General features: G+C 38.2%; 1 protein-coding gene across 5 annotated transcripts; it reads right to left on the bottom strand.

The window, feature by feature from the left end:
* Positions 1-1,918: 1,918 nt before the first annotated feature.
* Positions 1,919-22,163, bottom strand: SMARCE1 (SWI/SNF related, matrix associated, actin dependent regulator of chromatin, subfamily e, member 1). 5 transcript variants are annotated; one of them, XM_009432223.5, is made up of 12 exons: positions 21,052-22,127; positions 19,051-19,102; positions 18,831-18,874; positions 15,679-15,783; positions 10,714-10,794; positions 9,609-9,740; positions 9,145-9,316; positions 5,409-5,581; positions 4,813-4,914; positions 3,950-4,160; positions 3,443-3,522; positions 1,919-2,190 (listed from the first exon to the last, which is right to left on the bottom strand). In XM_009432223.5, the coding sequence occupies exons 2-11, from the start codon at positions 19,055-19,057 to the stop codon at positions 3,479-3,481; spliced, it is 1,071 nt and encodes a 356-aa protein (XP_009430498.1). In that variant the 5' UTR covers positions 19,058-19,102; positions 21,052-22,127; the 3' UTR covers positions 1,919-2,190; positions 3,443-3,478. The 5 variants fall into 5 exon arrangements, with proteins under 5 accessions (XP_009430498.1, XP_511478.2, XP_009430497.1 ...); XM_511478.9 differs by lacking the exon at positions 3,443-3,522 and having other exon boundaries at positions 21,052-22,163; XM_009432222.5 differs by lacking the exons at positions 3,443-3,522; positions 18,831-18,874 and having other exon boundaries at positions 21,052-21,856.
* Between the last annotated feature and the right edge of the window lie 1,069 nt (positions 22,164-23,232).

Genomic DNA, 23,232 nt, shown 5'->3' with positions numbered 1-23,232 from the left:
CACTGCACTCCAGCCTGGGCGACAGATTGAGACTCCAACTCAAAAAAAAAAAAAAAATGCCGTCTCCCATCTGACTTAATTCTCTCATCAACTGATTGCCAGTGTTGTATGGACAGGCTTGGTCTGGATAGACTTGTCTTCCCACTGCTATTTCCAGCTGGGCAAAAGAACCACTTCCATTCTCTTAGAGCTTTCGATACCACAGTAAATAACCTGGTATCTTGCTGGGGCAGTTTTCCACCCATATTAAACTATATCTGCCCCATTTTGACTACTAGAAAATGTATCAAAGAGGCTGTTCGATTTGTCTGAGATGAGATGGCTGAAGTTCTTAGCCAAATAATGGCCAAAGCTCAAAACAGATCTATTTGATACAAATTCGTTCTTTGACACACAAGGAAACAGATGTCAAGAGTTGTTTCCACCCAGTATCAAGCTTCCTCCCCTCCTCTCTCAGGAGGCTGAACATACATTCCTAGTCACTAATGTGCTATGAACTGAATAGCAGTGAATCCACTTAAATTACCTCATGCTGGTACAGAGTTCTCTCCATATAAGCACAGGACTTCCATTTATCATCTAGCCATTTTTTCAAAGATAATTCAAATGTTACAGATTTCTCCATATTCCTGTTAATATAGAAACATATTCCCTTTACTTTTGGAATCAAAGACCAACTTCCATATGTGACAATGACTATAATGTAAGAAAACTGATTTTCACAAGTGTCTTGTACAAATAAGCTACTGCAGCAGTTTATAGAGATAGTTGGGTGACACAAGGGCCCTGAGTACACAAATTTATAATGGCTGAGTGGTCATTCCACACTGTCACTGCATTACAGAAAAAAACTGGATGCTTGTCTTGCATACAAATATGTAGTGCATTAAAAACACTGAGACCTTTTTTTTCATTTTTTTTTTATTACATTTGGACCTTTAAGAAACATATACCATCAGATATACCACTATTCAGTAAAAATCTATTCTAGTTTTTGGGAAGCTTATGTGTCACAAACTATCTTGCTTCTAGTCTCCAAGACTTTACTAAGTTTATCAAAAAGGTGGGCTCTGATCTATGGGATCCTGAGCCTTGAGGTTTGGATGTTCTGATTATTGTAAAACAATTTCAAGTGGATTAACTTAATTCCCAGCTGTTTTTCTTCTGGAATGGGCTAATCAGTTTGAATTATCTAGTCCATTACAAGAATATTAAATTCCTTGAGCTTTGTGATCTATTCTGTCTTTGGAAAACCTGGTAAAAAAGTAATTTTTTTTCTATACAATAAGGATGGATTTACCAGAACATACCCAGTATTAATCATAACAAAAAGCAGTATAGATAATGTATATGTGCTGTGTTCACTTTAATGACCACTTCATAAGTAACTACTCTAACTATGGGGACTATTTCTGGACCAGTAAGATCCAAGTGTAGTTAGTTGCACGCTACACTCAGCTTCTTAACACAACTCTTGGTATCTGACATTGATTAAAAGTAAAAAAGGGTAAGTGAACAAATACATACTCATACATGATCACGTTTTTAAGAAGCTACCCTTTGCAGAAGTAAACAAGAGAGGAGACTTTCAGGAAGCTACTGATGGGGACTGGGAAGGTTTAAAGCTATGGCTTTGGTAAGCACCCCAGTGAGCTGTAGGAAGGCATTGTAAGAGTAGATTCTGCAGCATCAAAGGATAATTCTCTAAAAGAGGTGGGTGTTTTCTCAATTAATCTAAATTCTGAGGCTTTCAGCAGTTGAGGGCTAGAAACAAGATCCAAAGAAAAGAGCCATCTTCACAACACTTAAGAAAGGTGACTGACTGAGCCATTAGGCTCATGATGCTAAATGGTCCAAAAGCCTTTGGTGGTGTGATATGGACAAGAAAAAAAATTAATACACAAACCACGTAACACCATTAAAACCAAAAAACATTTTTTCATTTAAAAAAGTATTTAGAACACACAAAACAAGGCAACACTTATTCTTTTTTCTCATCTTCTGGTATGGGATCTGTTGGTGGCTCCTCCACTGTTGCACTGTTGCTCTCCGAGCCAGTGTTACTATCACTGGTTCCTTCCTCTGCCATACTGTCGACCCCCTCCTGCCCACTCTCCTTGTCCTCAGGAGTAGACGTGCCTTCTTCACCATTCTGTTGGCTCTCTGTTGTTTCTTCAAGGTGTGTCTCCTCTGTAATCACACATTTGTCACTGTCAGTTCCAAGATGAAATTTTACTCTAGTTATACTGATAGTATACAGCTGTGCTGTCCAATATAGAAGCCACTAGCCACATGTGGTTATTAAACCCTTGAAATGAACCCGTGTGACTAAAGAACTTTTAAGAATGTTGGAACAATTTGGGTATGAAAATCTACTTTTTAGCTGTAAATGAATGAAATTTATTAAATAAATGCAGATCAAATACTTCCGATGAAAATTTAGCTTCTGAATTGAGATGTGTATAAAGACTGTTTAAAAAAAGGAAAGCTGATTTTAAAAATGTTCCTTCTGTGTTGAAATAATTTTATTTAGGATATGTTGAATTAAATAAAACATATTGTTAAAACACTTGTTTTGCTTAACTTTTAAAAATATGTCACTAGTAGAAAATATAAAATTTCATGTGACTTGCATTTTATTTCTGTTGGACAGTGAATCAGAGTTAGTCTGTAGTGCTATGGATTAAACGAGGAGAAAGCAGTTGTAGAAATAATATAAGGTTGGTCTTTTAGACACTTTGTTTAAAGTCATGCTGGGCTGTTTCCTGTAAGAAATTAAAAGCATGAGGTTTTAGCTCTAATAGTCTCAAACGATTTTCTTCAGGTTTTTTCCTTGAACTAGGACAGAATCTGAGTAAAGACCTACAAACCTTAAGCATAAGACATGCCCCATTCATAGATGCCAAAACAGAGGCAAAGGACTGAGTGTTCGTCTAGTTGCAAAATTAGCAAAAATCAGTTATTTTAATTTTCAGGCTCGTTTTAACCACAAAAATGTGCTCATGCTCCAAATTCATTACAATAAAAAACACATTCATGCAAAACAGAAAGAGACTCAGATACTGAAACTTAAAATATGACTATTTCAAATGTTAATCTGCTGGATTAAATTTTGCAGAAATACCTGGTAAAGATATCTATATTCCATTACATGTTTTCCAGATGGTTGTCATTTGAGTACAAAGTATGACACTCGGAGGTTGTCATCTGAGTACCAAGTATGACTACTGTCCCTCCCACTTCTTGCAACGATGCTCCAGGAAGCCTTTGGTTTTGTTTTCCGTAACTACTTTTAGCTTAGTCCTGTTTACACAGTTGTACTAGGCAGTGTTAAAACAGTGCTATGAGGTAAGGTGATCTCAAAATTACAAGTGACGATCAATGTAATCAGTACTTTATGTAAGTTTTATTTATACAAGTTATTTTTTTTTTTTTTTTTTACCTTGAGGGATGCTTTTAATCAGGAAAATCAGTATACCTAGAAGTAAGGGGTTTTTCTAGGACAGAGCTGGCAATTTTTTTCTGTAAAGAGCCAGATAGAAAATATTTTAGACTTCGCAGGCCAGGCAGTTGTTGTTGCAACTACTCAACTATACTGTTTTATCCCCAAAGCAGCCACAGACAGTATGTAAACAAAGAAGTGTGGCTGTGTTCCAGTTTTATTTACAAAAACAAGTGGTGGGCAGGATTGGCTTACAGGTATTACTTTGCAGAATGCTGTCCTAGGACACCAAAGACAATTAATCTTAACGGTAATAACCACATCTTGATAAATAATGTAAGCATTTAAAGGTTAAAATATTGAATGTCAATATCATGTCAAATTTAGTACTGGGAATCACCCTCAGGGGCAGGTACCAGAATACTTGCACTTAGAAAGAAAAACCTAAATTAAAGACAGCCGTACAAAGTCTTGGCACTGCCTCTGCGTTTGTTGCTAGTGGGTTACCTGTCTCCATCGGAATGTTCTCGTCGTCTTTCTTCTCCTCGCCTTTGTTGGCTGCTTGTTCTTCCTCAGGAACGATGCTGCTCTGACTGCGCTCAGCCTGCTCTGCGGCCTCCTTCTCCCTTTCCTCCTGCCTTTTGCGGGCCTGTTCCTCTGCCTGTGCAATCTCAGCTGCAATTTTCTCCATATCCACTTCTACTTTCAGACCGCACAACTAATCAGAAAAAAACAGAACTCCGTAATGTTTTTTCCTTATAATTTTTGAGCCAGATATATTCTTTCAAAAGTTGGTTTTCTTGCCTATAAACGATATATATATATCTATACACCTGTATGTGTGTGTGTGTGCAAAAAAAATGTGGTTCTAGGTCTTCTCTGAAACTCTTGGGTCTACAAGAAAAGAAAGCAGCTCTAGCAGTTGTATAATATAGGATATTCCAGAGCAGCTGGTGAGGCAAAATAGTGAAAGTTCTGGGGTATACATAAGGCTTCCGTTTTACGTTTTGGGCTACCAACTAGATTTCCTTGTCTGAATGCAAAGTGCAAATTATAAATTACATTTAATGACGACATTTGATGAATAAATCACAATAAAATGAAAGTAATTAATGACTGTATGGGAGTTTAACATATCAGAGGGCTCTAGCATTTATAGGCCTAGTAGATATGTGTATACTCCATGGTATTTCAAATTTATTGCAATTTTGCCAATCTTATAAAAAAAAGATCTTACAGGTTTATAATAAAGTTAGCCCTGTTTCAAAGTGAACAACATTCAATAAAAACACTATTTTGGAAAAAAGAATGAGGAAAAATAAAGTAACAGGTATAGTGATAAAAGTATAGTTAACATATTAAACAGATACCCTTTTAAGTTCATTGTTAAATGAATCTGTGCTTTCCAGGAATTTCCTCTTCTTCTCCTGGTGTCGTTCCTCTATTTGAAGAAGTTCAGCTTCTAGTTTTCGCTGCAAGACAGGATCAGGCTTCATAATTGTGTCTCATTTTTTAATGGTCCATACTTTCAAACAGTGTACCAAATAATGTTTGGAACTTTAGATCATTTATTACATGAGTCTAGCTAAGATATACAAAATGCAGCACAAAGAAATGATTATGATCAATAGGTAAATGTTAAAGAATACTGTTTCAGGCCTGAGCAATTCCTTGGGAAAAAATATTTAGTATAGCAGTGAAGATTGATAGGATGCCTCAAAATTCTTGAGTTCACATGTATTTCTTAACGAATATACTTTCCATTACAAGGTTCTATATTATAGTTTTTAATGACAAACTTATTGAACATCTGGGAAAGGTCCACTTCCTTAAACCTCTTCTCCAAACCAGGAACAGGTTAGATTGACATATTTAACAGGTAGATTTAGGCATGGTGTAGGAATCATATCACCTGGGATTTGTGGTATAGGCCCATCTTATTGAAATGAATGTTTTATGACTTTACCTGATGAACCATTAAGGACTGGACCTGCCGTTTGAGGACCTGCATTCTAGCTGTTGTGACAACTGACCGAACGTCTGGCACCACACTCTCACTAAGAATTTCACTGATGAGGCGGTGGTTTCTCTGGAAACGGGCGGTGGCTGTATGCTTCATTGAAAAGCCATCATCATAATCTGGAGTGAACAAATTGTTCTGGAAATTAGGTCACCAGTAACCATAAAAAGGAGTGTAACAATGTTAACATTTAATTACCAAGGAACTATGGCCCTCACTGGCCTAACAAGTGGACCTGCCCAGCGTCATGGGAGCACTGGGGCAGTTACTTGATAAAAACCATACAGAGGACGTAATGTGTTCATTGGCCAAGGTAGTAATTTATCTCACAGTCTTTAAGTGATAATGTTGTGTCTGAGAAGGATTTGGCTAAAACATAAACGAGATACAACATGTCTCTTCTGGCTTCGGAATCAATGTGAAGGCTGTATGTGATGGCGGTAATTGAAATTCTGCCCAATGTTTCACTCTCTTGGTAGTAACTTAAGGCATTTAACAACTAATGAACAACATATGAACTGGGCAGTGACTTTGTCACTGTAGCACTTTAAAAATGAATGAAAATGCCCATTTGTAAAATTATGACAGCAGAGAATACATCACCTCTAACAATATTCAGTTTCCCAAGCCCTCAAGTAATTTTATAGAAGAAAAATAAATGTCTGATTCCAAATTTAATTTTTGTCAGTTTACACTTAGCCAGCTGTTGTCAGTGTGTAATGGTATGACCCAAGATCATACAGTATGGGTCTGGTTTATATGCTTCTGTTTCGTTTTGAGACAGAATCTCCCTCTTGTTACCCAGGCTGGAGTACAGTGGCCCAGTCTCAGCTCACTGCAACCTCCACCTGCCAGGTTCAAGTGATTCTTGTGCCTCGGCCTCCCAAGTAGCAGGAATTACAGGCGCATGACACCACGCCCAGCCAATTTTTGTATTTTTAGTAGAGACGGGATTTCACCATGTTGGCCAGGGTGGTCTTGAACTCCTGACCCCATGTGATCTGCCCATCCTGGCCTCCCAAAGCGCTGGGATTACAGGTGTGAGCCACTGCACACACACTACAGGCTTATTTTTAATAGCTATCTAGTGTTTCCTTAATCTCAGTCTTTGCTCTATCACCTTCATAGTTTTTCATATATCTACTAACAGCCTGTACTATCGTTTACTTAATATTTTTCTTTAAACTAACTCACTTAAAAAAAAAAAGAGCTTTCTCTTTAGTAATACATATTAAAACAAATGCTCCTCTCTGAACCACTTAATCACCTCAGTGACCCACCAGACAGGGAGGAACCACACTTAAGAAAACCTTGTTACAGAGGAAACCCTGTTACAGAGGCCTATGTTGTGCTGCTATGTCAGTTTAGCACCTCCCTTATTGTCTGGCACTTAAGTAGTTCCTAAAATTCTCATTATTATAAATACTACAGCTAAAAACTGTTGTTTTTGTAAAAAGTTAAAAAAATTACTTTTGTTTCCTTTTGAGTAATTTCTTTAGGAAATAAACTTCTGAAATTAAAACTATTGGGTAAGATACAGTTTTTTTAAAACTCTGTAACCTTTCTACTTTTTACGAGTTTTTCACCTTTAGGGTTATATATGGTACATCTGTGCTACATCTGTCTAAGTTATCTGTTTTTGTTGTTAGCTTTTGTTTTCTTCTTTCATTTATATGGCCCCAGTGTTGACCACAGATGGGGACATAAGGTCTAAGCAATTTGGGCTTGTTCTTCTTTGCATGTTAGTCGTCTGCTTCCTTTTTTGGGGGGAATGGCTTCTCTGGTTATGATCTAATTGAACAGCTATTTATCCTATGATGAAGAGGCTCTCACTGAATAAAAGCCTTCATTGTCTTGTGTGGATAATTGCACATGCCCTCTTTTTTTTTTTTTTTTTTTGAGACTGGTTATTGCCCTGTCATCCAGGATGGAGGACAGTGGCATGATCATAGCTCACTGCAGCCTTGAACTCCTGGGCTCAACTGATCCTCCTACCTCAGCCTCAGTCGGAGTAGCTGGGACTACAGGCACAAGCCGCCATGCCCAGCTAATTTTTAAGTATCCTGTAGAGATAAGGTCTTGCTGTGTTGCCCAGGCTGGTCTCAAACTCTTGGCCACAAACGATCCTCCTGCTTCAGTTTCCCAAAGTATTGGGATTACAGGCGTGAGCCATGGTGCCTGACCATGTCTATCTTTTGATAGTCCTCTGTTAAAGAAGTCAGTAGCTGTTGTACTTCATGCAGATGCCACCTTTCTCTTACGTACATTTGACATACATTTCCACCTCCCAAGTATTCCTCTTTCTAATCATTTTCGTACTGGTATGCTAAAGACATTCTCATACTGGCATCTTAATTGCTACCTGAACTTACTAGCAACTTTAAGACCCAATCTTAAAGTTAAAAACATAATAGGCCCAAGTTTCAGACTGTTTCTGAGTCAATCTCTTCAGTCCTTCTCAGTGTTCATGGTGTTAATGAAAGCTTTAGTTATTTTCTACTTACGTTGCTAGCCTTTGTTTCCTCTTGTACTGACCTCCATCCTCCCAATATCTGTAGACTGGATCGTCTTCTGTTTTTTAGTTCTGTATGTTTCTCTTGCATTAATCACCCCATTTGAGTAATTAAAGTGTGAGGATGCTAGTGTGTCTTTAGCACTGCTGATTCTGCTTAACATTCCATACTGTTTCTATTCCATATTCTATTCTCTATAGTATTACATTCCACTGTCTGTATTTATGAGAACATTTGACAATATTCCAGTACATTATTTTTAAAAATGACATCTGTTTTTCCCCACTTTTATCAACTTATTCTTGTCTTCAGGTACTATTATTGCTTCCTCCCTCATTGATATTGTCTTTAAAGTTCTTATAGCCTTCCTCTTTGTTACTGCTACTTTAAGATGGGATCTTAAATCATTTTCCTGATGTTCTTGTCGCTTGCAGCTAGAGCTTCTAACCTTTTGCACATCATAGCAGTATACAGAGAAACTATTAATGTTTACACAGCACACTAGATATGTGGTTGAGTGTGTTCACACTGCAGGTGGCTATCTCTGGGTCTCCTTGCAGCTTCAGACCCTGCCTGGCTGCACAAGACCAGAACAATCAGCACACCTGCTAACTACTCATACAGAATGGCAATTAGGAAGCTCTGCCATTCGTGTGCATGTATAAAATTTGTATGGGTATACCCTCATGTACACCCATACAAATAGTAGCATGAGCTATATTTATACATTCTTATTGGATTTCTGAATTAAATGGAAAGGAAACTTCATGTTTCCACATACTCATTAGCTTCTCCCTTAAGAGCCTTTAATTCAGCGAATTTAGTGAACCAATAAGAAAACAAGATATAATTAGAATGCATTTAGCTTTTTAAAAGCAGATGAGGCAAAATCCTGATTGTGATTTAAAAACCTTTCGTGCATTTTGAGTACAAAGATTTTGATAAACAATAAATAATTTTTGCTATTTTCTGCACTGAAAAGGATATTTCTTTTTCTTGTGGGAAATTCACATACAAATCTTACTCAATATAACCAAAATACTAAGATGATACTTAAATTATGCTTTCTTTTCCATTTAGGATAAGAAATAAAAACTTATACTTAAGAGATTTCTCATATCTTAACTCACAGAGAAAGCATAAACAAAACCCCACTTTTTTTCTTTTACCATCTGGATCTTCAGCAGGCTGAATGCTCATGTACGGTTCTCCTTTCTCCATGCGAGATTGTCTCTGTCGACTTTCTTCCTCTAAAGCAGCTTCTGCACGACTTTTTGCATTTATGTAAGCAAGGTACGCGGGGGAATTATGATAGGCCTTCATAGATTCATTGTACTCTATCTGAAATTCAAATGTTTTTTGGTTTTATAATTAACATTCTGCAGGTTATAATGCAGACCTACGTTATCTCACTTGAATATCAAAAGATACGATGTAAACAGGGTGTTGGGATAATTATCTCCTTTTTACAGGCAAGAAATCTGAGGCCTTGAGAAACTGACTTGACTCAGGTAGACAGAGCCTCAGTACTGCATCAGTGTTCTGACCAAATCTTATGTTACTTTTATAAATAGTAAGCCAATGTTTTATGTACTTTACACATTATCTATCCCACTGTGAGCCCCTACCCTACCTTTTCTGCTTCGTATTCGTTTAAATATTCTTGTTTTTCTTCATCAGTGAGATCTCGCCACATGCCACCAATAATCTTGCCAATCTCCCACAACTTTAGGTCAGGGTTGGAAGCCTTTACTTGGTCCCAGACCTTAAAAAGAAAACAGATGAAATGTTAATACTGATGTCTAAACGTATAGACCTTTAAAAACAGTTTTTAATGTGGAAACTTTTCGACATAAAAAGCAGAGAAAACAGTATCAAATTTCTAGGTACTCATCAGCCTACTTCAAAAATTATCAAGAACTGGCCAATCTCAAGTTATCTTTGCCCTACTGGATTACTTTAAGATAGATCTCAGACATCACGTCACTCACTTATAAATACTTCAATTTGATAAGCAAGAATATCTCCAATCACTACAGACACTTAAGATGAGTTACTTCAATAACATAGTCTACGTCTCTAAAAGTTCATGTGAATTTAGAAGAAAAGTGCTTAATTTGCATAACACAGTACATCATATTATCAAATACAAATATAATAGTCAAGATCAAAAGGTTTAACATTTCTGGATAGTGGTTATAATGCTCTGCCTTTTAATAAAGATATTGGCTACATTTTTTTATTTTAAGAGTAATGTAGGCTCATCACCAAAAAAAAAAAAAAAAAAAAAAAAAAAGGAAAACTTGAGGAAAAGAAAATAAAAACTACCATAAGCTTACTGCTTAGAGATAATTATTGTCTTCTGTGTTTTCCCCCTTCAAACTAACATGTGGTTGCTATTATTTTTATAAAAATGAGATATTAATTCATGTAGTCTTGCAGTCCTCCTTCACTTAACATTTTCCTCACGTCATTAAATATTCTCCAAAAGAAAGACTTTAATGGCTATAGAACATTCTATCTTAAGGATTTTAACAGTTTATTTAATCACGCTCCTCTTGTTGGATTTTAGTTCTGGAATTTTGAAATCAGAACTAATTGCTTTAAAAACCGTATTTTTTTGGACCTTTCCTCTGAATATGCACAGAAAAGCTGGCTAAGCCGATCTAAAGTTGGATGTTAAGCAAAGAAGAAGCAAAGACAGTGTCCTCACTCCTTACCAGGTCCTAAGCACCTACCTTTCTGCTGTACCTCATGTAGGGCATCAGCGGCTTATCTGGTGGCTTTGGGGGTTTTGGAATCGTGATACCAGAGGATGCCTACGAAAGAGTTAAATACATTCATTATTCAACTGTAAGGAGTTCACTGGCAAACTGAAAAGAGAGTCCCTTAAAAAATTCTAATGCGCCTTTCTTCTATTCGTCCAAATATTTTCTCCACTGAAAATAGCTATCACTGCAAATTCAGAAATGTTCAAAAGAAAATGACTTTAAGCACATAATTTTTAAATGTTTTACTTAGCAGTTTATTGCCAATGCTTTGACAACCTGGCTGCAAGAACAAATAAAATATTACACAGTAACCCATACATTGAAAATATATGGTTATATATCAACCGTCTCACATTCAGGACATTACCTGGTACCCTCTTATTCTGCTCAATTACCATTATACATACAGTCAACACTTGATTATCTGCAGCAGGATCTGAACCCTTAACACTTACCATTCTCACACTGTCTACAGGGGCCTTAACCTATTAGCACTAGGAATGTACTCCCAACACCACCACAAAAACAACTTCCCAGGTTCAAAAACAAAAACAATTAGTGAAATAACAAACCACCTTACCTCCTTTGCCAGGCTAGAGATTTTATTTCTCTTAAGGTTCTGTCTGTTACCTAGTGGTTTTCTTGTAAAGGGGAATGAGAAGTGTGAATTAAAAGTCACACATTGTTTTGTCCTGAGTCCTAATCACAGTGTAAAAGCAAACAAGTTTATCAGGAACAGAGAAGTGGCAGATATGGGGCCTGATTACGTTATTTTTGAGGTCTTATATCAAGAAGCTCCATTCCATTAAAAATGTTCAGTTTTATGGGAAAGACAGAGGAAAAGGAAAGATGTGATGTACAGGAAAAGAGAGACAGAAGAAAAGGAGGCGGAGGGAAGACTGAAAAATATTTTTTAAAAAGGTAAAGCAAAAATAGGTGAGAGAAAAAATAAAAAAAGAAGGAAAGAGAAAGATAAAGTGATCAGTTTTTCCTATGGTTTAAAGTCTAGGTGAGATTCCAGACAGCCTCTGGTAGACCACCCAGATAACACCCATCTAAAAGTATCTATTTCTGAACTTTTTAGTCTCCTGTTAATATACACATGACTGCATTTGATTAAAGACCCAGAATAAGAAAAATCATTGCTATTTCAGACAATTGGCAAATTTTCAGGGGATCTCTGATATTGACTCTCCCTGCTAGGCTGGAGAAATGAAGTGTTGGCTTTATTCTAATTATCGAAAGACAGGATTGGCAAATCCTTATAAGAAAACTAAAGTAACATTTTGTTCGCTTCCCCTTCTGTTGTTGCTATGATAAAATCCCAGAGATACTCCTCCACTCTGGGCTGGGACCCCAATCATAACCTTATTTTTCATTTGAGGGCTCAGGGATTAGCATGTTTGTGTCCTTTTCCACTATGATCAAGAAATGTTTCCTCTTCCTACAAGGCTCTCTCTCCATCCCTATAACTCTACTTCTTCAAAGCATTTCGCCTTGGAAGCAGTATTTCCTCTCTTTCCATTCCTCCCATGCATTCTTGTCACACCTCATGCTAGTGCCCAGGTAGACAGACACTGTTTTTGGCCAGCAGTGGGTAAGAGAGTGAGATGGCCAGGGGCATGGAAACTGTCAAAAGTGGTGGGATGGGCAGCCAATAAAGGGAAACCTGTATCAGGGTCTGTAGTTCTTTCAAGGGGAAAGGGAATTCCTATAAGACTAACCTTATGGATTCAGAGGAACAGACACACACAAGTCTGCTTCTTCACACATAAAGTTACTAGAAAGTATTTCCAACTCATATCCAACACAAACCTTCAGAATTCCATGAAATGGATTACAAATAAAGTTGGAATTGTGCCCATAACTGAGGTGGTAAGACCACTGTCAAAATTCTTTGAAATTAAAGAGGTAAAGAATTCTAAAATGCCTATGCTTCCGAGCTTTAATATGAATTAAAACACTTTAAAAACACAGTAGTATTTGCTCTTTGATATTTTTCAAAGAATCACATTTTATATTAATGGAATTGCTATTTCCCCTCCTTTCTCCCAAAGAAAGGTACACAAATCATCTATATATTGAGACCAGTCAACTTACAACAACAACAACAAAAACCCAAACTAAAAAAACACCCCAAAACAATAATAAAGTTAAATTCCAGATGGTTTTCAGGATAGTAAAGATTTATATCATTACACACCTCCAATTTATTTAATGTCTCAGGCAGACATCTTTCTACAATGTCTTAAACATTTCTTTAAAAAAAGTTGAACATACTTTAGACCCTTTCTGGATAAGATTCAATTAGAAACAACCACTGTTTTGCTGTGCTGTAACCCTCTGTCAGATGTCAAAATCTGTTGTTGACTCTTTCAACGGCCTAGGGGCTATGCTTTTGGAGAATGTGTTTCCATTTCTGAACTGTTTCTTTCCTTGCTACTATCAGGAAACCCACCTCTAGCAGCAACTCTCTTTCCAATTTTCTGCTTTCAATTTCCAATGGGGAGGCGGGTAGAACTGTGCTTACAGAAGAGCAAGGTCCTAGGAAATCTCCTATGAATAAAGTTCATGGTTTTGTGAAATTTATCTTGGTTACTCAGTTTTTTGTTGTTGTTTCTTTTGCAATTCTCAGCTGTTTCTCTAGCAAGAACTTATTTAAGAGCTTTCTTCTGGGGCAGAATTTCTATTAATGTACAGAAATAGGCTGTTTTTAAAGACATTTTTGTCTCAATGTGTTTTCACACCTGTACTTAAGAGAATGCTAATCATCATCTGAATGAAGAACTGACTAGGAGTGAATTCCATCTTGTAGCTATCATAAGCACTCCAAAAGGTCTCGACATGCTATACAAAGTATTTATTGTCTGAGAACTACCCAACTATACTGGAGTCATCGGGGAAACCCAATGTTCTCTACAGCCTACCACAAGCTACTGGACAGGGTTTCACAGATTCATTCCTTGAAAACCACTAATGCAATCTGCGCACAACAATACCATACAGGAGCTTCCCCTCACCCCCAAAAGTAATGCATAACTAGGGTCATAGTAAAATCAAAATGCTTTTATTATGGTCAAAATCAGAGCCATTGAGTCCTAACAGCTTAAACTAGATATAGAAAGCAGGGCAAGTAGTGTAAAACCTCCACATTTTCTAGGCCCTTCTTCATATAGCAGTTTGATTATACTTCAATTTGGTGTTAAGAGGACAATAATACAAAGTAAATCTCCACAAAGGACCAAAACACCAAATTTTCCATGCCCAACAACTCTCTATAATTAATCTACTATGTAGCTAGTGTCCACGCCAAATGTTCAGTTCTTAACATTCGCCAAGAAGGAATGGGAAGAAACAGATGAGTGACTTCAGATAGGGAGTGCACTTTCTCTTCCTAGTCTCCATCGAACAATCTCACTTTTTTAACAGAGAATCCCCCACAGCTACATCCAAGTTAAGAGCAAAATGCTTACACAAAACCAAAAGACAAATTACTGTAATATTATAGTTATCATTTCTATTCCATTAACATAGATAATCAAGAGGTGACTGTATAGAGCTATTAAATGCAATCATTCTTGTTTACTGCCCGTGAAAAAATTGCTGCATTAACATTAAGATCCATGATTGATTCTGTTCATTGTTTAAATTGAAATGTTCTTTATCATTTGAAAACCTTGCCATCCATTACACTTGTGAAACAACATGTTTAGGCCAGGGAAAAACATGTATTGATGCACATAAAAATTGTATGCATTGTGAAATGCATACATACACACACTTTGTCAGAATTCTTTTTCAGATACCATGAAATATGCATGGCACATAAAACTTGATATGCTTATGAAGTACAAATTATGCAGAAACAATGAAAAATTTAGACGAACAAAACCTATCAAGCTAAGCAATATGCTTATCAAGATAGACATTCATTTGATAGCTACAAGCTTTCAGTTCCAGCTTGACTACAGGGTGAGAGGGCTTTTTTGAAGTTACATTAATAGAAGGCACTTGTTATTTATGAATACAGCAAACAAAAACCAGGTATTAAAAACTTTACAGCCATTCTGGGTTGTATAAATTCTCACCAACACTACATTCCAATGTAGTATTTGACTTTTGGATTTTTTATCTTTAGTAAGTCATTTTTATAATTATTGGCATTTTTTGGTGCTTAAACTTTTTTGAATGAAATTTAAGATGATTCTAAACTAAAAGCTTTGAAGTGTATCATCCAATTTTGATATCTTAGGCTGATCACTTAGATGAAACATGCTAAGTTTCAGAAATCCTATCTCTTATACTAAGGATTAGAAATGCACTTCTCGTTGTACCTATCTAGTCTGATACTTCAAATTAATTTCATTCAACCTTCACTCTGCATTTCTTTGAGGTGACATTAAAACGTTTTTCTCTTTTTCACTGTAGAGAAATGAGTCTTAGTTAGAAGGTCAACTATTAAATCCAAAAGACAAATAACTATGGGTAGCGATTCAAACTGGTGTACCAGCCAAAAGCTTTCCAGCCCTGAAAAAGCCAGGTCTGAAAGCCCAGCCTCTACTAGAAACTCAATCCTTGAGACTAATGCCAATCACCTTATAAAAATGAAAAATACTCTTTATGTCAAAAAGGATATTTTTACCTTAAGAAATTCTGTTTGTTTACATACAGTATAAGCATCAAGTGCTCAAGGCTTTAACCCTACCAACCACCAAACAGAATGGATTTTTCTTTTCTTCTATATACATTCCAGATCTCACTATTTATTTTTTCAGTGTGAGATGCTACAACGAATGTTGAAAATAGTCAAAAAGCTAGGTTAAAAAAATTTTTTTAAATGGCTGTGCTTATGATTCAAAAAGACCTAATTCTGAAGGCATTTCTGGTCAATTCCAGTTGTTTGCCGGATGCTGTAATAGTTGATTCTCCTACCGTGACCCGGCTGTTGGTGCCCGGGTTCCCTCCCAGCCTGTAGTTGTTGTAGGCGAGATGACTGTATGGATTGTATCCCACAAACCCTGGTGTGCTGGGCATTTGCTGATGGAAACAAATGAGACAAAAACACGAATGAGAAATGAGCTCAAACGAGGAAAACACAGAAATGAAAAATGATCTGCATATGGCATGCAAAAGCAACCTGAATTTAAACAAGCAATGATGTGTTGTAATTGTTCTTTTTTTCCACTGAGGAAATTAAATATTTTTCTTTCATTGAGAAACCTGTCTGCAGTGTCTTTTGGTTGTTTTTCTCTTTCTTTTTTGCAGGGGCTGGGGGTGTTTGTGTGACTGTGAATGTGTGTTTTGTTTTTTGAGGTAAGCAACACACTGAAGTGTTTAAAACATTCAGGATTACTTTATGGTCAACAATAGGATAAAACAACTTAGCAATATATGAAGACTGAGATAGGAAGGCTTGAAGTGTGATAAACTAGAACTCTGAAAACACTACATGCAAAACAAAACACAATTTATTTGACATGTGGATGCCACCAATGTATTTATCTACTAAAAACAAAAACAAGAAATGGATCTGATTTCAACGACAGTTTTAAATCATTTTATATAATGTGAGAAATGAGTAGAGACTCAAATCGGGAAGCCAGGATTTGTCAATTGAAAAGAACATATGTTGGATTTGATGGATGTCACATACATGATTTAAAACAAAGACTTGTAAGAAATGCATGGATTTCATTCATTCTGGGGTACTATCTCATTTCATTCTGGGGTACTATCTGATCTTTTTAACCCAGTCATTCTTTTATAGGATTTCTCTTCCATCTCTTCTTTGATCCATCTTCCACTGGTCAATCATGAAAACATTTCTGCATTTTGTCTCAATGTGAACTACTTTTCTAGTTTATAGACTTCTTTTTTCATCTAGTTTCCTGATAGCTCTCACCCTTTCAAAATACAACTGCTCATTTCAGCAACAGAACCCTTGGTTTTTGTGAATTATGTGTTGATGTAATCACAAATGGGCTCTTATATAGCAGTAGCCTTGGGGCTAATACAATGACACTCAATGTTCATGAGAACCAAGGCATAATGCATAGAAAGAATATAGTAGAGACAGACCAAAATTAGGGTATTTTACCTTGTATAATTCAATCAAAATATGTGACAATTTCATTTTTACATGCAATTAACAATATTGGTCCTTAATTGTATAATGTAAAATACACTTAACACATTCCAACTAAGCTGTAGCTGTTACAAAATAAACACAATTTCCTAAAACATGCCGCTGCACATATCCTTAGTACCCAAAAGAAAGACATTTAAGCAGATATTACATTTGATACTCTTTAGGAGAAAAGAGAACCGCTGATCAATTTCTAGTCTATACAGTTAGAAAAGACGCAAATAAAGCATATTTAAGTAGGCAAAACACAGTTGAAGTATCAAAGGCATGAAAGAAGTGTATATTACTTGCAGCGGTACATTTGGGTGGCAGAGGTGATAGTGGTGATAGTGTTGGTAGTGGTGGTGATGGTGGTGGTGGTAGAAGTAATGGAAAGAAAAAAGGAAGGAGAATAATTCATTTAGTATCCATTCTGTTGGATGTTTTAATCCCTAGTCTTCTATATTTTGTGTGTTAATGTGAAACTATAATGACACAAAAATATAACTAAAGAAAGGCAAAAAAAATTCCTTTTTATGCATAATAAATTATAAGGGGACACTTGGTTTTTGAAATATTTTAATCTCAAAAAATCAAGTTTGTCCTCAAGATGATGCATTGTCAGAGGCAGTATTTTTGTCAAAATGACACCTTCAAAGGTAGCATAAATAATAAGAATCACTGTTCAACATTATGAGGCAATAATGTTATAAAAATAAGGGAACTAAAAAAAAAAAAAAAATGGAAAGCAAAACATTATAATTATACCATTTCCAAAGCTGAAGTACATGGTTAACTCTTTGAGGTCAGAATCTCAATTGTTCAGCTCCACCTGTATAGCCACTAGCAGAATGCCATGGAGATGGTCATAACAAATGTTCTTTGATTTAAGAAAGAAAACAAACCAAGCATAGGACTTTATAGTCTACTGGAATTAACTTTAGAGCCTGTATATGACATAAATTGAAATGAGAACATATGGTACGGCATCTCTTTTTAAAAGTATCTCACTAAAGAAAAACAAATTGTTGATAAATGTAACTAAAATATGTATCTGAGGGTTAGTAAATATGAGTAGTTTTTTAGCGGAGAAAACTAAGTTACACAAGGACCTAATTAGTAGTGAAAAGTAGACTAGCCTGAAATTTAGGTGGTAGGGGGTATGGAAGGAAGGATTAATATTAAAGAACTAATTTTGTAGAATTTGGTCATGCTAACAGTGTTTTTTTAAAAACAAACAAACCCCCCCCCTCCAAAAAACCAACAAGGAAGCCATTTCAGCAAGACCTGAACAGTTACTGCTAAATCTGTTTTGTGGGTTGGAAAATTATTTTACATGCTGACCAAGCTGGGCCAGAGCTTCCTGGGTGAAAAAACACGTTCACAACTACTTAAAACATATATACTTCCAAACCAATAAAATATAATTTATGGAGTGGAATAAGATTCAATAGCAAGATCTGCCCCACGGATAATGAAATCTTTACTTGAACAGCTTGAAAATACTTACAATGAGTAGTTTCAGAAGCTTTATTGTTTAATATGAAAATTTTATAGAGAGACAAGAAAGGAGAGAAAAACATAACCAGTTGAAGGTTAGGTTTAACAAAATAGCCAGAATGAGCATTCACTCAGTAACAACTTAAAGACTCTTAATAGTGAAGATTAATAAGAAAGAAATGGTAAAATTTTCACTTATTTCCCATTTACAAAGAAAAAAACAAAACAAACTGAGCACAGGAGGTTGGAGTTTTACAGTACTGTTTCTTTAAATGTTGGGGTTGGTTCAAGGAAAGATGCAAATAATTATTTTATTTAGTAGGAAGTGCTTTTTTTTTTTCTTTTAAGCTGAATTTCATCCTGTTGCTGTGATGATTGAGTGACTGTCACTGGAAGACATCTGGGTTTTTGTATCAAGGCCAGACTTGGCTATTACATTAACAAGAAAATTAAAACTTACTGTTGCAGGAGCTGGGGTGGGAGGTGGGGCATAAGATGGTCTTTCTGTTTGAAAGAAAATAAATAACTTCTTGTAAACAACTGAGATATAATACTATGCAACAAAACTACCAATGGTCCTGTTTTGAAGAAAAAAAAATGAGAGTATTTTGGAATTCCCACTTGCTAGGGCATTAGTCTCTTATTAACATAGATTGATAAATATAAAAATTGAAACTTACTTGACATTTTGGAAGATTAAGTTCTCAGTTCCTTAAGAATGAATCTGAGACACTAAAATAAAAAAAAAAAGGAAAAAAAAAGAGAATCAAAACTCAGCAAGCATACGAGAATGTTTTCCTAATGAATAGGGTAATTTAATTGGTATTTCTGAGTAAAATTACTTCACCTTAATTCCTAGTAATTAAGCCTTTTGCATATTTTAACTAGTTCTTTTAGGTCATTTGGTTGATTAGAATTAAATGACTAAAGTACTGGGGATATGTAGAAATGTACTTTCAGGTTTTTTCTTGTGATACTAAGCTACCTCTTGTATGGAAAACATTTTGCTGACGCCATGTAAACATTTCATCAGACTGATACAAGGATGAGAACAGAAAGTGATGTATTATCAGGGTCCAACCCAACAAGGCCTACCAGATACTGACAGCTCCCTGATCAGCAACTGTATCATGCTTTTGGGATAACAATTTTTATTAAAATCAGGCAGCATTTTATTCCTGGAAGCAGTGCAAAAGGTAATTGGTATGACAATGAACTTCGCATTCTCTTATAATGGTAAATAGCTTCATAAATGCTGGGAATAAATTTTGAGAGTCTACCTGAAAAACTTTTATTCATCATTCACAGCCCATTTCAAAATTTTTCTCCTCAACGGAACTTTCTTGATACATTACCTGGGCAGAATTAACTGCTCCCCCATCTGTATTCCTATACAGTTTACACAGATCTATATTATTATAACTTTTTTTTAACTTGTCAATATGGCTAGATTGTATGCTACTTGGAAAGAGGGACCATGTCAGGACCTAGCTCAATTCTTAGGAAGTTTTTTCCTAGTATTACCAGCTCACAACATAACCAGGCACATGTGAGCTTGTTCTTTACATCAACATACATCACAAATAGTGAGGTACAAAAAGACAAAAATTCATCTTTGGAAAGAAGGCAAATAAACTTCTATGACTATTGGAGGTATTTGCAACCAAACTTATGTGGAATAGATCTGATTTTTCGCTTCTATTATTAATTTTAAGGAAATTCCCTGGAGCATAAGGAATGAGTCCTGGTGTGGAAAGAAACAGCTCATTTTCTCAATGGTCCAACCTGAGTCTTTCCCTCTTAAAGAACAGCCAGAAGCCTTTGACTCTGGTGTAGATTTCCTTTCTGCTCACGTTAAGGGAGCTGTCAACATCCAGCAGGCCTCGCTGCAGGGTACCCTGACAACTAACATAAGCTCCCTGTACGTTATACTTCATTGTTAATACTTTAAAATTATTGCTCTCTTTTGCTAGAATATAAAATTTAAGAGTGGGCTTGTACATTTGTCCACCGTTGGATCCATCTTTGGTGCCTGGCATAAAAATAAATACCCGATAAATATTTGTTCAAGAAATACTTTATACGGGGTACGCTTATGACACTATTTCGCTTAACAGTCACAAGTACTTTATATGTACAGCTATCCCCATTTTACAGATGAAACAAGGGAGTCTCGGAAAGTTTAAACAACTTGTCTGAAGCCATATGCAGCCAGGAAGTGCCAAAGTTGGGTTTCAAACCCAGGCCAAACTATTTCAGAGCTCTGCTCGTCTCTGTAAGCCACACCGTGAGTCCTCAAGTCGCTGCCTGAACCAATGGGGGAACCTTCTGCCCGGGGTGGGGGGGGGATGAACCACGGATCTGCCTTGCCCACGGCTTCCTGAGGTCGCTCTCTTTGTCTTGGAGAATGTACTTTACTAGCAACTCCCCTAAAACGGGGTATTCACAGGTGCTTTGACCAATTTCGGGGGACTGGCCTTGCCTCCAAGGAGGGGGCCCCAGATGGGACTCCCTCCCAACCCTCGCTCTGCTAGGCCTCAAGGAGGCCTCAATCGGCTCCTGGCTCTGGCCCCACGGCCAAGCCTGAACCCCAGCAACCCCCGGGAACTCGGGGTCTAGCCAAGCGGGGACACCACGACTTGCACCCACCGACCCGGTCCGTCCCACTTGGAAACACTCACCCGCGGGCAGAAAAAGCGCCCGCAGCTCCGGCTTCGCTTCCCTTTGTCCCGCGCACGCCCCGCCCCTCGCGTCCGGAGCTTCCGCACTCGCACTTTCCACACTCTTCTTAATTTTTTTTTTTCCGGGCCCCACCCGACCCTCTTTAGAAAAAATAACCTTCTAGTGAAGATGCGGTGATATTTAGCACACTCAGGGATTTTTTTCAGGACCCATCGGATCCTCAAAACTCCTCGAATTTTGATACTTTCCCAGCCGGGCGCTGATTCGTCACGGCGAAGAGGGCCGAGGAGGCCCGACCTAACGCAGAATAGGCCTGGGTTTAGCGGCTGTGAGGAGCCGGAGCCGCCGCAGCGACCGAGGAGGTGGCGGGAGGTGCCGAGCCTTGCGGAGGGGCGGTGGGGGCCGCGGTGGGAGACGGCGGATGGCGCTCAGCGCGAGGCCGCGGAACCACTGTGGCGGCAAGCAGTTCGGCCAGACTCCCGCTGAGCCCGCTCCTGGAGGGGCCCTCCCCGACTCCGGTCTTTCTTTCCTTTCGGCTGTGGGTCAGAGTCTACACTTCACTAAAGCTGGGATGGAGGCGTGGAGGACTTGCTTCGCGGCGTTTGCGTCCTCGCAGGCGCCTCGCAGGGCTTCCTGCCCTCACGGCGGGGGAGTAGCTTTGGCGAAAAGCAGCACGAGTTCTGCAGTTTTTCCAAGCGCTTTTAGGGTGTAATCGTCCCAGGTTTCTAAGCCAAGGCCCGGAGAGTTGACCCCCTCGCAACAGCTTGTGTGTCCTTGCAGCGCCGCGGGTGCCACCTGGTCTCCGCCTCAGCGCTACCTCGGCTCCTTCGGTTCCCACCAGCGGGAACGACCGTCCCCACTTTCAGCTTAAACTCATCTGTCCTTCTGGATCCAGCTCAGAGGTCTCTTTGTGATGCCCTCCTGGAACTTCCCCCCTAGTAATCCTTCCTTTGTATTCCCGTGGCTCTTTGATAATAATGGTTGGAGTCCTGAACCCGACCCTTTGTATCGGACCGTGTTTGTCATCTCCAGTGCTTTATGAAGGCCTTGAAAGCAAGGTTCAGCCGTCTGTATTGGTCATCTTCCCATTGCCAGTGCCTACGAAGGGCTTGACCCATTCATTGTTAGACGCTCAGTAAGTGTGTATTGAGGCAGCCCTCTGTGCTACTCCAGGGCTCTTTCCACTAAATCATGAGTATGTTGGTTTACCAGATGGAATGAGTAGCCTCTTCTTTGGATACATGAACACCCGATGGATATTGTGGGCCACTGTGGAGGGAGAATGAACGTATGGGATCCCTGACCTGTGGTTACTCGAAAACAGTTGACATTTAGAGAGAGAGGCTGAATTCTTGGGCTTCCCGTAGCCCCCATCCTGAGTGTGCCAACAGGGACTAGAAGCATCTCTAGTCTGCAAAGCGAGGAACAAGTGATACTCTGTCCAATTTTTCCAATATTGTTATACTCATGAATAGAGATTAATGAAATTGAAGAGCATATTCAAGAGAAAGACCAAAGGAGAGGTCGTCTGCCCCGTGGACAGGCAGCTTGAGTGGTGCTTGAGAAAATGTACATGAAATTGCTTGTTAAAAAATATTCACGCCTGTAATCCCAGCTCTTTTGGGAGGCCGAGGCGGGCAGATTACTAGGTCAGGAGATCGAGACCATCCTGGCTAACACGGTGAAACCCCGTCCCTACTAAAAATACAAAAACAAAATTAGCCGGGCGTGGCGGCGGGCGCCTGTGGTCCCAGCTATTGGGGAGGCTGAGGCAGGAGAATGGCGTGAACCCGGGAGGCGGAGCTTGCAGTGAACGGAGATGGCGCCACTGCACTCCAGCCTGGGCGACAGAGCGAGACTCCGTCTCAAAAAAAAAAAAAATTATATATACATATGTATATATCCATCAGAGACATGTAAAGGATTAATGTACGATACACAAAGGCCTCAGAAGGGATTTCAGTACATTCTTTTTCTGGCTTTGTCCAGCAACTCCAGCCTGGTTTCTTCCCTTTCTTTGGGATTATGGTGGGAGGATTGGGCGAGTGCAGTGCTGGGGAGGCGCTGTGTGTTGTCTCTAGGCAGTCCCCTGAAGAAAAACTGCAGGTTTTGGATGTTAAGAATAAAGCACCCTATAGTAGGAAAGGGGTGGCCCAAAAACGGCAAAAAGGGAAAGGAGG

This window comes from Pan troglodytes, chromosome 19 (genome assembly GCF_028858775.2).
Source record: "Pan troglodytes isolate AG18354 chromosome 19, NHGRI_mPanTro3-v2.0_pri, whole genome shotgun sequence".
Taxonomy (NCBI): domain Eukaryota; kingdom Metazoa; phylum Chordata; class Mammalia; order Primates; family Hominidae; genus Pan; species Pan troglodytes.
Note: the sequence above shows the minus strand (reverse complement) of the source record. Positions and strands in the feature narration are given on the sequence as shown.

What these genes read in the sequence shown, in the direction of transcription:
- SMARCE1 (XM_511478.9), bottom strand. An exon ending in CCACCCCAGCTCCTGCAACA is followed by an intron (nt 15,784 to 18,830) that starts GTAAGTTTTAAT and finishes TGTTTCCATCAG; the next exon opens with CAAATGCCCAGCACACCAGG. An exon ending in ACATGAGGTACAGCAGAAAG is followed by an intron (nt 9,741 to 10,713) that starts GTAGGTGCTTAG and finishes TTTCTTTTTAAG; the next exon opens with GTCTGGGACCAAGTAAAGGC.